This window comes from Penaeus vannamei, chromosome 16 (genome assembly GCF_042767895.1).
Source record: "Penaeus vannamei isolate JL-2024 chromosome 16, ASM4276789v1, whole genome shotgun sequence".
Lineage (NCBI taxonomy): Eukaryota > Metazoa > Arthropoda > Malacostraca > Decapoda > Penaeidae > Penaeus > Penaeus vannamei.
Window position 1 is genome coordinate 3,321,688 of NC_091564.1, and position 12,500 is coordinate 3,334,187.

Below are 12,500 nucleotides of genomic sequence, written 5' to 3' on the forward strand. Positions count from 1 at the left end.
ATTTTTCCATTAGCCTCGCTCAACGCCCTCCCACCTGCCCCTCCCCCCCCTTCCCTCCTTATCCCCCTCTCTCCTTCCCTCTCTCTTACCCCTCCTGTCCCCTCTCTACTTCCCTGTCTTCCTTTCCCTGCTTCCCCTCGTGTTCTCTTCTCTCTTCCCTCCTTTCGTCCTGTTCTCCTTCTTACCTCTCCCTCTTCCCTCCAACCCCTCCTCCCTCCAATCGCCCTCCTTACTACCCTCCCACCTCCAACCCCTCCATACCTCCACTACCCTCCATCCCTTACTACCCTCCAACCCCTCCATCGCCTCCTTACTACCCTCCAACCCCTCCATCGCCCTCCTTACTACCCTCCAACCCCTCCATCGCCCTCCTTACTACCATCCAACCCCTCCATCCCCCTCCCCTCCCTCTCCCCTTCCCCTCCCCTTCTCCTCCTCTTTTCCTCCCTCCCTCGAGCCTCCTCAGAAGAGCAACTGGCCGGGGCGTCATCCCATTCTTGGCCGCCGAGTATCAGTTACAAAGAAGCTCTCGTCAAAAAGGGATCAGGGGGGGAGCTTGTGTACTGGTCTGTCTCCCCGCCATTAGCATACGGGATATTCTGCTCCTCGCTTGGCCCTTCCGCGACCGCCCGCCTCTCTCTCTCGGGCTCGACGGCGCTGCGGCTTTCCTTTTTTCCTTTTTTTCCCGTGGACTCTTCTTCTTTTCGATTTTTCTTGTTCTTGTCTGTTATTATTGATCAGTTTTTCTATTGTTATTGTTATTTTTTTATTATTGTTATTAACGTTATTATTATTATATCATTATCCTTACCTTTCTTATTTATATCATTATTGTTATTATTATTATCATTATTATTGTTATATTGCTTCTTGTTCATGTTCTTCTGTTTCGTCTTTTTCTTCTTCTTTTTCATCATCTTCATTTCCTTTGTCCTGTTCTTTACCCTGCTCTTATTATTATTCTACTTCTACTTCTTCCTAATTTCTCTCTCTTCTGCTTCTTCTTCTTTCTTTTTCTTTCTATGTTCCATTTTGAGAATTATTTACGTTCGCTCCCTAGCCTTCCTTGTATCAAAAAAGATGCGAAAATCAGAGAAAAAAATAATATTTTAAAGAACCCACCTTATTCATGAACTTCTATTATCTGGATTTAAGAACAGATAAAATACAATAGAAAAAATATATATATATACGCCTCCAAAGCGATCGCCAACTCCGCCTGTCACAAAACCGCCATCAGCTGTCACCGACGCATCACCACCTGTCATAAATCGAGTAGCAGCTTCTGTGGCGCTACTGGTCCGCCCCCCCCCCCCCCCGTGATATCAGACAACACTCACTCAGGGATATATTTATCTATTTCTCCGCTAAACGATTATCCTCCGCTCCGAGGTGGATTATCCAGATTGGAGAGAATGCTTCCAGCGCCGATTTCTTGAGGGGTTGACGGCGGTCTGAGTGGGGGGGGAGGGGGGGAGAGGAGGGGAGGAGGGGGAGGGGAGAGGAGAGGGGAGTGGGTAGGAACGTTTGGTTTGTTTGGTGTGCTGGGGTGTTTCTTGTTTGTTTGTTTGTTTTTCTGTCTGATGCTGATGTTGATTCTGTCTGTCTGTTTTTTGTTTTTTTTATCTCTCTCTGTTTCTCTCTCTCTCTCTCTCTCTCTCTCTCTCTCTCTCTCTCTCTCTCTCTCTCTCTCTCTCTCTCCTCTCTCCCTCTCTCCCCTCCTCCCTCCCTCCCTCCCTTCTCCTCCCTCTCCTCCTCCCTCCCCACCCTCCCTTCCTCCCTTCCTCCCTCTCCCACCCTCCTTCCTTCCTCTCCCACCCTCCTTCCTCCCTCTCCCACCCTCCCTTCCTCCCTCTCCCTCCTTATCTCCCCATCTCGTTTCTGAAAATTGGCCAACTGTCAATGGTTCTCGCCGGAAGCATGATGGATCCCTGCCGAAAAGGAGGGATCCTAGCGTGTGGTGTTTCGCGGGATCCTTCTGCAGGTCGTCAATTAAATGTAGATTGATGGCTGGGCAGGTGTATGGTGCAGGACAGCTCAATTGGCTTTGGGTGTAGTGGGTGTGTTGGTGGCGGGGTGGAGGGGTGGGTGGGAGGTAGGATGGGGTTGGTGGGGTTGGTGGGGAGTAGGGTGTGTGTGTGGAGGGGAGTGAAGCGGGTTGTGTTTCGTGTGGATCCTTCTGCAGGGGGGGGGGAGTTGTAGATTGTGTGGGGTAGGGGTTTTGTGTAAGTGTGTGAATGTGTGCGTTTGTGTTTGTGTACGCGTATGTATGTATTTATGTATGTATGCGCGTGCTTGTGCTTGCTTCCGTGGTGCCAACGAGCGCCTTGACACGAGAATCCCAAGTAGATGTCGCCACTTAACACGTTCCTGCGGCTCTTATTTGTCCTCCCGCGTGCGCCAGAAGAGCTTTATTTGTCCAGAGACGCGGCGAGCAAAAGAGAGCTAGCAAGTTGCAGCTTACCCTTTCCAGCGTTAATTTCCTTCCGCACACTCTGACGTGCACACATGAACGCCGTGCCAGACGCACACAATCACGCGTCCACATTTCAAAAAAACGCACACGGGGACAAACACACGCGCACGCACATGTGTTTACGGACACGCACACAAAGTGAAGTAGATACAAACACACGTTAGCAGGATGTTCAGCAATGTTTTTGTTTCTTAGGGTAATTGTGTTGGTTTAACCTTGGAACGTTTTGAAAATGTATAACGGCTTCGACGCAGAGTTAGACGTCTATTTCAGATGCGTTTTCGCAGTGTTGGTGGCCGAGTGGGTGTGTATGGTTGTATGTAGGTAGATGTGTATGTGTTTGTGTATGTGTGTGTAAGTGTGTGTGTGAGTGTGTGTGTGTGAGTGTGTGTGCTCGTGTGTGTGTGTGTGTGTGTGTGTGTGTTTGTGTTTGTATAAATACATGTACTTGAATGCATATATGTATATATATATATATATATATATATATATATATATATATATAAATGCATATATGTATGTATATATGTGTGTAAGTAGGTATGTCTCTATTTAGATATATCCGTATACGAATGTTAAAGTACACGCAATCTGAATTCCGCACTCAAACGACAACATACATTACAGATAAGTAGCTACACACACAAACACACACGCAGCCACTACACAAACACACACTCTCTCTCTCACCCTCTCTCTAACTCCCTCTCCCTCACTCCCTCCCACTCCCACAAACAAAAGCACGCGCGCACGCACTCCCCGCACCCGGCAGCGATCACGTTCTCCCGTGAGACACCGGGGGGACAATGGAGGGAATCGCGGGTCCTTTGTAACGGGGTCGTGATAGGCCTAAATCCGGGAAGGATATAGGCTGAGCTCCAACTGTCGCGGGAGGAGGGACCAAGGCGGCCATCTTCCTGAGCGGAGGGAGGGTGGGAGGGAGGGAGGGAGGGAGGGAAGGGGGGCGGTTAGAGGAGGGAGGGAGGGAAGGAAGGAGGGAGGGGGCGGTTGGAGGAGGATGGAGGGAGGGAGGGAAGGAAGGAGGGAGGGAGAGAGGGAGGGAAGGAAGGAAAGAAGGAGGGAGGAAGTGGGGGGAGGGAGGGAAGGAAGGGGAGGGAGAGAGGGAGGGAAGGAAGGAAAGAAGGAGGGAGGAATTGGGGGGAGGGAGGGAAGGGTGGGGGGGCGGTTGGAGGTGTGTGATGTATGGTGTGTGTGTTTGTGTGTGTATCTGTGAATGCGTGTGGAAGCGCATAGTTAAACATAGGCTTATATCTTTTTCTTTCTTTCTCTGTACATCCATGCTTAGAAAAAAGTTTTCCTATCGTCATTTACCCGAAATCTCAGTCCTGTCTTATGCAAAACCTGTGCACACTTACCACCTCCTTCCCCTCCCTCCCTCCTTCCACCTCTTTATCCCAACCCTCCTCTCCTTTCTCTCTCTCTTTCCTTCCCTTCCTCTACCTCTTGTCCCCTTCCCTCTCTCCCTTCCTCCCTCCACCTTCCTTCCCCCTTCCCCTCCCTTCTCTCCATCCCTTCCTTCCCTCCATCAATCCCCCTCCCTCCACCTCCTACCCTTCCTTTCCCTTCCCTCCCCTCCCCTCCCCCCCAACCTCAAGCACCTCGACCTCCCTTCGGCCCGGGCAAAGGCTTCCCCAACCCCAAGCCCAGGCCACAGGGAGGTGAGGATGAGCCTTGGCACAAAGGAACGAAAGAGGGACGAAGGATGAAGGATGAAGGAAGAAGGAAGAAGGACTCAGATGCGGCCAAGGTCTTAAAGATTCATTCTCTCTCTCTCTCTCCCTCTCCCTCCCTCCCTCTCTCTCTCTCTCTCTCTCTCTCTCTCTCTCTCTCTCTCTCTCTCTCTCTCTCTCTCTCTCTCTCTCTCTCTCTCTCTCTCTCCCTCTCTCTCCCTCTCTCTCCCTCCCTCCCTCTCCCTCTCCCTCCCTCCCCCTCTCCCCCTCTCCCTCTCCCTCTCCCTCTCCCTCTCTCCCTTTCCCTCCCTCTCTCTCTCTCTCTTGTCCATCCCGGGCGGCCCAAGGATAGCCTCTCGTGGGCGGGATAAGGTGTCGCTAAACAACTGTATCAACAAAATGGACTCATGTCATGATATCCCTGGGAGATAGGCCTACCGGAGTCGTATGGAAGGATGACAGGCGATGACGTGTTTGTGGGGGGGGGGTTGGGGGGGGAGGGGAGGGGAGGGGAGTTGGTGAGGTAGACGGAAAGAAAAATGTACTTGTTTTACTTGAACGATGTATGTGTTATTTTTTGTTGTATGTGTGTGGTATGTGTGTATGTTTTGTTTTTTGTTTTTTTGTTTTTGTTTTGGCATGTGTGTTTTTATTTTGATTTATTATGGTATATTTTACCCGTTATTGTCAATACTGCAGTTCCGGTCGTGGAGTCTGTTAGAAAAAAATAGGAAAAAGAAACTTTAAGATGTAATTTCTAACAAAAATATATCCTTGTCACAATTACGTTACATAAAAATCGTTATTGAAGAACGACGACAATTTTTCAACGGCAATGACGAAATAAACAGATCATTAATATATGAAATTAAAACCCACACCATCGAACCGTGCACACAACACAGCAAAACTCGAAAACAAACAAACATCTTCCCTTTTTAACTCGATAATTGTGGGAAAATTAACTTCACAACTCCCCCCACCCCCACCCACCCACCCACTCACACACACCTCCCCCTCCCCCCCTTCTTCCCTTCCCCTACCCCTACCCACTCAGACACACCTCCCCCTTCCCCCCCTACCCCTACCCACTCACACACACCTCCCCCTCCCCCCCTCTTCCCCTCCCCCACCCCTACCCACTCAGACACACCTCCCTATCCCCACCTTGTCCCCCCCCCACCCCCACAGCCTCAATCCAAGGGGTGGGCCACCTTCGCCCCTCTAATTAAATACCAAATAGGCCTTCCATGTGCCCGTCAGTGTGAGAGCAAGAGCAGAAAGGCCTTTGTTTTTAGGCCTCCCTCAAGTGATTACCCATTAGTGGAAACTGGTTTCACCCTTTGAGGCTCGGAGCCTCAGTCGGCGCCGGCAATGTCTGATAATTATACAGATAGGCCTACATTAAGTCAAGACGAGCGCGCTGCGATATATTGATGAATTAGTCTTCACGCCTCTGGTGCTCGTCTTTGTCGTGCCGGGAAACTGATGAATGGAGGGGCATTTATAACGGATAATCGGAATGGAGAGAAAGAAAGGATGGAAAAAAATAATAGAGGCTTCTTTTTTCTTTTTTCTTTTTTTTTTCTTTTTTTTTTTGATCATCCAGACGTCAGAGTCGATGCTTTTCTATAGGCCTATGAAGGGGCGGTCTCACATGAAGGGAGGAGGGGAAGGGGGTTGGGGTGGGATGGGGGTGGGGGGGTTGTCCCATAGGCCTCCATTCTCATCGTCATCAAAAGCCTTTGTTTATGTTCATTCAGGGTTTGATTTTGGCCTTCCACCTCCAACCTCTCGCTTCCCGGGTTCCTGTCGACCTTTTCGCTCGGCCCAATGGAGTTTGACTCAGTTTTTCCCTGTTTGCTGTATTCTCGTAGCTTAGGTAGATATCTCTTCTCCTAAATGCCATTCTTGTGATTATTTCTAATATATTGTTGGTCGGTAATGCCACCAGTTTCAGAGCCTGGTGAAGGGTGACTATAATACTCCCTGAAAAAAAATTATAATGCTAATAATGATGTATTTATAAGATTATTCCTATTTCGAACTGTATTTTGCCCCCCTATTGGCCCTCTGAAAAATGTCTCATACAAAAATATATATACATATAATCATCCAAAAAACCCATCCAAATAATTTTTGACCCCCCCCCCAAAAAAAAAAGGAGAGTCTTTGAAAAGGAACAAATATATATTTTTTTTCCTTGGACCTCCAAAATACCATCGGATCAGCCACTATATACCTATGATTGACTCTTGTCTCTTATTCACAGGGAGGGGCGGAAGCTAAGGTAAGTCACCCAAGTGGCACCCTTCTTGGCACAGGGTCAGCTCCAAAAAGGGCCTTCCCCGAATGATGTCAGGTCAGCCACACATGCCCTGAGGTCGAGGTCTTTGGAAGTGCAGTCGTTTCGGGAGTGAAGTCCTTATTTGTTGTCTTTTTAAGTGTTCTGAAAAAGATGCTTAGCGAAGGAGGAGGAGAATTGGAATCGGACTGTCTCTTCTGTTATTGTTATTATTATTATTGTTGTTGTTGTTATTAATGTTATTTTTATTGTCATCATTATTATTGTTGTTATTGATGTTATTATTATTGTAGTTATTGATGTTATTTTATTTTTATTATTATTATTATCATTTTCATTATCATTATTAATATTGTTATTTTCATTATTATTATTATTATTATTATTATTATTATTATTATTATTATTACTGTGGATGTTCTTATGCCTTATCTTCTTATATGAGTTTTGATAATTTTATTTACATATGAGACTTTTAACCACGCAACCATCATATACATTTAAACCAACACACATGGATATGTTATATATACATTCAAAAACATAATTTTTTACATGCGTCAACACCAGTACTAATAATACCAGTAGTTGCAATACCAGTAATACAAGTATTAACAGAGCCAGTGATACCAATACCAACCCCCAACAATGCCAGTACCAACCCCAAACACACCAGTCCCAACCTCGTCAACAGCAGTACCAGTACTAACCCCTTTAATTCCAACACCAGTACCAACCCCATATTAACAGAGCCAGTGATGCCAATACCAACCCCCAACAATGCCAGTATCAACCCCATATACACCAGAGTACCAACCCCAAACACACCAGTCCCAACCTCGTCAACAGCAGTACCAGTACTAACCCCCTTAATTCCAACACCAGTACCAACCCCATATACACCAGAGTACCAATCCCAAATACACCAGTCCCAACCTCATCAACAGCAGTACCAGTACTAACCCCATTAATTCCAGTACCATTTCCAACCCCATTAATACCAACACCAGTACCTACCCCATTAATACCAACACCAGTATCAACCCCATTAATACCAACACCAGTACCAACCCCATTAATACCAGCACCAACAACACCAGAAACAACACCAGCTCTCCTAACAGCCGCCCACACCAGCACAACCCTCACATTCCTTGGTCGCAGCAGGTAGCCCCCACAACACCAGAGGGGGTCGAAGTAAACATGTACGTTTTATAGAGTTCAACAACAGTAGGTGACGTAATTTTTTTCTCTCTTTTCTTTCTTTCTTTCTCCCTTCTTCCTGTAATAAGAAAAAAGAGGAAGATAAGAAATATATATATGCTAGAGATAACAATCTTTTTTTTTTTTTTTTTTTTTTTTTGGTATCTCACATTTCTGGTTTGTGTGGGTACCGTAACAGGCGATGTACCCCTCCCTCCCCCACCCCCCGTACCAAACACCCCCCCAGATATGCTCGTTTTCTTTGCTGATATTGGCGTGGGTCGTTTGTTTAAGGTGTGACTATTTTAATTCGTTTTAATAGATTTTTTTTTTTCGGTCGTCTACGTCAATGGTTGTTAAGGTTCAGAAATATTAAGAGAATGATTTATGTTTCGTTTCTAGTGGTGTTGTGTGTTTATATGTGTTTATAGTTGTTTGTGAGTGCTTACTTCTGTCTGTTCACGTGTCTGTATGCGTGTGTACTCTCTGTAATATACAGTATGTGTGTGTATATATATATATATATATATATATATATATATATATATATATATATATATATATATATATATATATATATAGATGTGTGTATATATATAGTGTATATTACAGAGAGTACGCTTGCATATATGTGTGTGTGTGTGTGTGTGTGTGTGTGTGTGTGTGTGTGTGTGTGTGTGTGTGTGTGTGTGTGTGTGTGTGTGTGTGTGTGTGTGTGTGTGTGTGTGTGTGTGTGTCTATGTATATGTATTTATATAAATATATATATATATATATATTAGTATATATATATATATATATATATATGTATACATGTTTATATAAATATATATGTATGTATATATATATAGATATGTATATATATTTATATATATATGTATATATATATATATATATATATATATATATGTATGTATATATATATATATATATATATATATATACATATATATATATATATATATATATATATATATATATACATATCTACATATATTTATATAAATACATATACATACACACACACACACACTCACACACACACACACACACACACACACACACACACACACACACACACACACACACACACACACACACACACACACACACACATATGCAAGCGTACTTTCTGTAATATACAGTAAATATATATATATATATATATATATATATATATATATATATATATATATATATATATATATATATGTATATATACAGACACACACAATTAATGCGTGCCTGCCTCAAAGAGCCAGAGGGCGGCATCGCAAAGGTGCCATGACCCACTGGGTGCCATTCGAAGGCGAATCACTTTGATTAAAACGTCTCGCTGAGAATACTTTAACTTTTTTGGATGATCAGGTCCTTAATTATCGTCCGTGTGCATTATCAAGTATCGTGTAACATTTAGAAAAAAAATTATATAAAGGAATGATTTAAATGCCACGGGCATATGTCAGCGATTCGGACATGGAGTGAAAGATCTATGCCGCGAGTCCTCCGGCACCAGTCATTCCCGGCATAGCATTAACTCTCGTGTCGTTACTCGCGTGAGTGGCATGCTGTCATGACATGGCGCGCTGGCACACTCCCAGTGCCATGTGTCACCAAGCGGACTTTAATTAAAATACTTCAACAAACGGCCATCGCCAACCACGCTCCGCCGCCGTTGCATGTTCGACACACGCTCCAGGGTTCCGTAAGGTTCATTATCTCCTTCGCCTGACGTGTGTTGATGGGCCCTAAGGCGCTTTGTGGTATGGCACTGTCTCGTCGCCGCGTCTGTTCGCACCCCGTTTCACGCTACGCCTAGACGCTTCCCCCCCCTCCCCTCCCCCCACCCCTTCCCCTTCCTCCCTTCCCCGCCTTGCCTCGTTCCGAAATTGTTTTCCATTTGTGTTTGTATATATTCTTCTCTTTTTGGTTTATTTCATGTTTCGTCCATGATCTTTTACTTTTTTAAAATCATATACCAATATTAGAGAGAAGACGAAAATTATGCAAAATATATAACAGCATATATAACAAACATTTAGATAAAAAAAAAAAAAACAGACCCACCCCTCAAAAAAAAAAAAAAGATAAAAAATGAATAAAAGAAACACGAAACATAACTAATGCAAGCGGCGTTGATAGCGTGGAAGCACACTTGGCGTTGAAAACCTTCGTCAGCCAAAGTCAGCCATAAAACACACAGCTGTCACTAATGTACAAAGACACGTCATTGAGTCACGGGCTTGAAGGAGAGAAAAAAAATGTACGTGGAGTAAATATTACGTTAATTATGTATGTATATGTAAATTTATCGTACGCACTTTAACATATACGCACGTACGCACATGTCCATGCATACACACGCAAACGCTCGCACACACACACACACACACACACACACACACACACACACACACACACACACACACACACACACACACACACACACACACACACACACACACACACACACACATATATAACTGTACGTTTTCTTAATTCATGCTAATGTGTTTCTGTACTAGTTCTCATGCATATATACATATACATATTCACTGACAAGTTAAGCATTTATTAGCCACACACAGATGCAAAGATAATGCGAAGAAAGGATGAGAGAGAGAGAGAGAGAGAGAGAGAGAGAGAGAGAGAGAGAGAGAGAGAGAGAGAGAGAGAGAGAGACTAACAGATAGATAGACAGAAAGGTACAGACAGACGGATACATAACGAGAGACAAAGAGACAGAAAGAAAAGATGAAATAAGGCTAGCTCGAGGGAGAGAGAATGAGAAAATGAGCGAGAGAAAGAGAATCACACACAGACACACAAACACGCACAGAGAATGAGAGAAAAAAAAGAGAAAAACAAAGACACAGACACAGAGCCAGAGAGACAGCGAGAGCAAAAGATACGATAAGATAAAAAGCAAAAAACACCAAACCCGTAGCAAGAGCGACACCCGACAACCCCGACCCGACAGCCCGACCGCCGACCCGTGCCCCACAACCCGACAGAGAAGGAGAAGCCCGGCGTCGGCTCCTCTCTCTATCCGCGGATCCCGATACAAGTTGTCCCATTTGATTTGCAAATGAACCTCAGAAATCAATTGGTTTGGAAAATGAATAATACATCGCAGCTCAATTAAAAAAAAAAAAAAAAAAAGGTCAGGTCCCGACAACCGGAATATTGTTCAAGTCGTCATCCCTTCCTGCCGCCGGCGGGGCTCGGAAGGGGCGCCCTCGGCATGCCTTATGACCCTCTCTCTCGCTCCACGCCCGCGGGATCGTCACCTTTGCCCCCGAGCGCTGACCCGCCCGGGGTTTATTCGCGGGCGTGTGGGGGTGGGGGGGGAGGGGAGGGGTGTGGGTGGGTAGGGGGTGTATGTGTATGTGTGTGTGTGTGGGAGGGTGATGTATGTGCGGGAGGGTAAGGGTGTGTGCGTGTGTGTGAGTGCGAGTGCTTGCGTGCGTGCGTGTGCCATGCGTGCACAAGTGGCGAGTGTGACTTTGCATGTGTGCGCGCGCCTTATGCATGCCCTGATCCTCGGCGGGTCTTGAGGCTCCGCCGAGGAATACGAAAGCAGACGCGCTTTTCCCTCCGCCCTCTCCGCCCCGCCCGTGTTTGTGTCGGGCCGGGACCTCGCTCGCTCGACAAATAATTGGCTTTGTCGAGGCTTCATCATCGCGAGTTGAGTGGGCGCTTCACCCGCGCGCGGACTCTGAGCGTCCACTCAGGGGCTGATCCGAGGCGGGACTCGTTAAGGGCAGCGCCGGCAGCCTCGCCCGCGTCGACTCCGGTGGCGCGGAGTGTTTGCCCAAGGTCTGTGCTCATGGGCGTCAGCACGGGCGGCCGGGCGTGTGGAGGTGGGCGCGACGCGTTGCATTGTGGGCGTCATCGGGTCTCGGTATCCGCGGAATGCCGAGTCTCCCCGGATCTGATTCCTTCCCCGCGATCAGCGCGCCCGAGGGACGCTCTCGCTCTCTCTCTCTCTCCCGTGCGGCCGTTGCTGACGAAAGCTCCTGCCCGACGCACGTTCCGGCGGCGTCTGGTCAGCGCGAGTGCGGGTCGGGTCCGAACCGACCTCCTCCTCCTCCTCCTCCTCCTCCTCCTCCTCCTCCTCCTCCTCCTCCTCCTCCTCCTCCTCCTCCTCCTCCTCCTCCTCCTCCTCCTCCTCCTCCTCCGCCAGCTATCGGAGGAAGCGGCGACGAGCGCGGCGAGAGCGGTGTCGGCGAACCAATAATGAAATCGGGGCCGAAGGCGGGCCAAAATTACGCGGAACTGTGGCAACGCCGGCTGGATGCATGACTAATTGGCAAGGTGGGGCCGAGCCGCGCCGGCCGCTGATTGGTCGGCCGCCTCCTCCCCAGGACACACCTAACACTCGCACACACTACACTCGCCGCGCGCAAATTAGGGAATGCGCGCCTAATGTCGAGTTTTTCGAAGAACGATTAGGCACATGGGCTTATTTGGGAGGGAGGGGGTGGGAGGAAGGGGGGAGGGAAGGTGAGGAGGAGGAGGGGGCCGTTGTGTACATATGCGCTTTGAGGAAGAGGAGTTGATCGCCAGGGCCTCGTCGGCGATTTCGCTTGCAAAGCACGGCGGTGCATTCGTGAGGGCGAAGGTATATCGGCGTGTGGGAGATGGGACTGAGGCTGCGTCTTATGCGGGCCTCATGGCCTCATGGCCTCATAGACGGGCAGGTGACAGCATATCGGATCCGTATTTCCTTAAAGATCACTCTTGGATCACCACAACTTTTCCTTAGATTAATGATCATTGTATTGTTTTGTTATCATTATTATTATCATGATTTGATTGATCG

General features: G+C 46.9%; 1 protein-coding gene across 7 annotated transcripts in view; it reads left to right on the top strand.

Annotated features, from left to right (window-relative positions):
• The window catches only part of LOC113803216 (T-box transcription factor TBX3), a 238,007-nt gene that overhangs the window by 99,097 nt on the left and 126,410 nt on the right, over positions 1-12,500 (top strand). For 5 of the 7 annotated variants that reach the window (XM_070131059.1, XM_070131062.1, XM_070131057.1 and 2 more), the window contains one exon: positions 6,440-6,457. The exons of the other annotated variants lie outside the window; for them this stretch is intronic. In XM_070131059.1, coding sequence (XP_069987160.1) covers positions 6,440-6,457 — 18 coding nt within the window. The remainder of the gene's footprint in view (positions 1-6,439; positions 6,458-12,500) is intronic. 7 annotated transcript variants of the gene reach the window in all.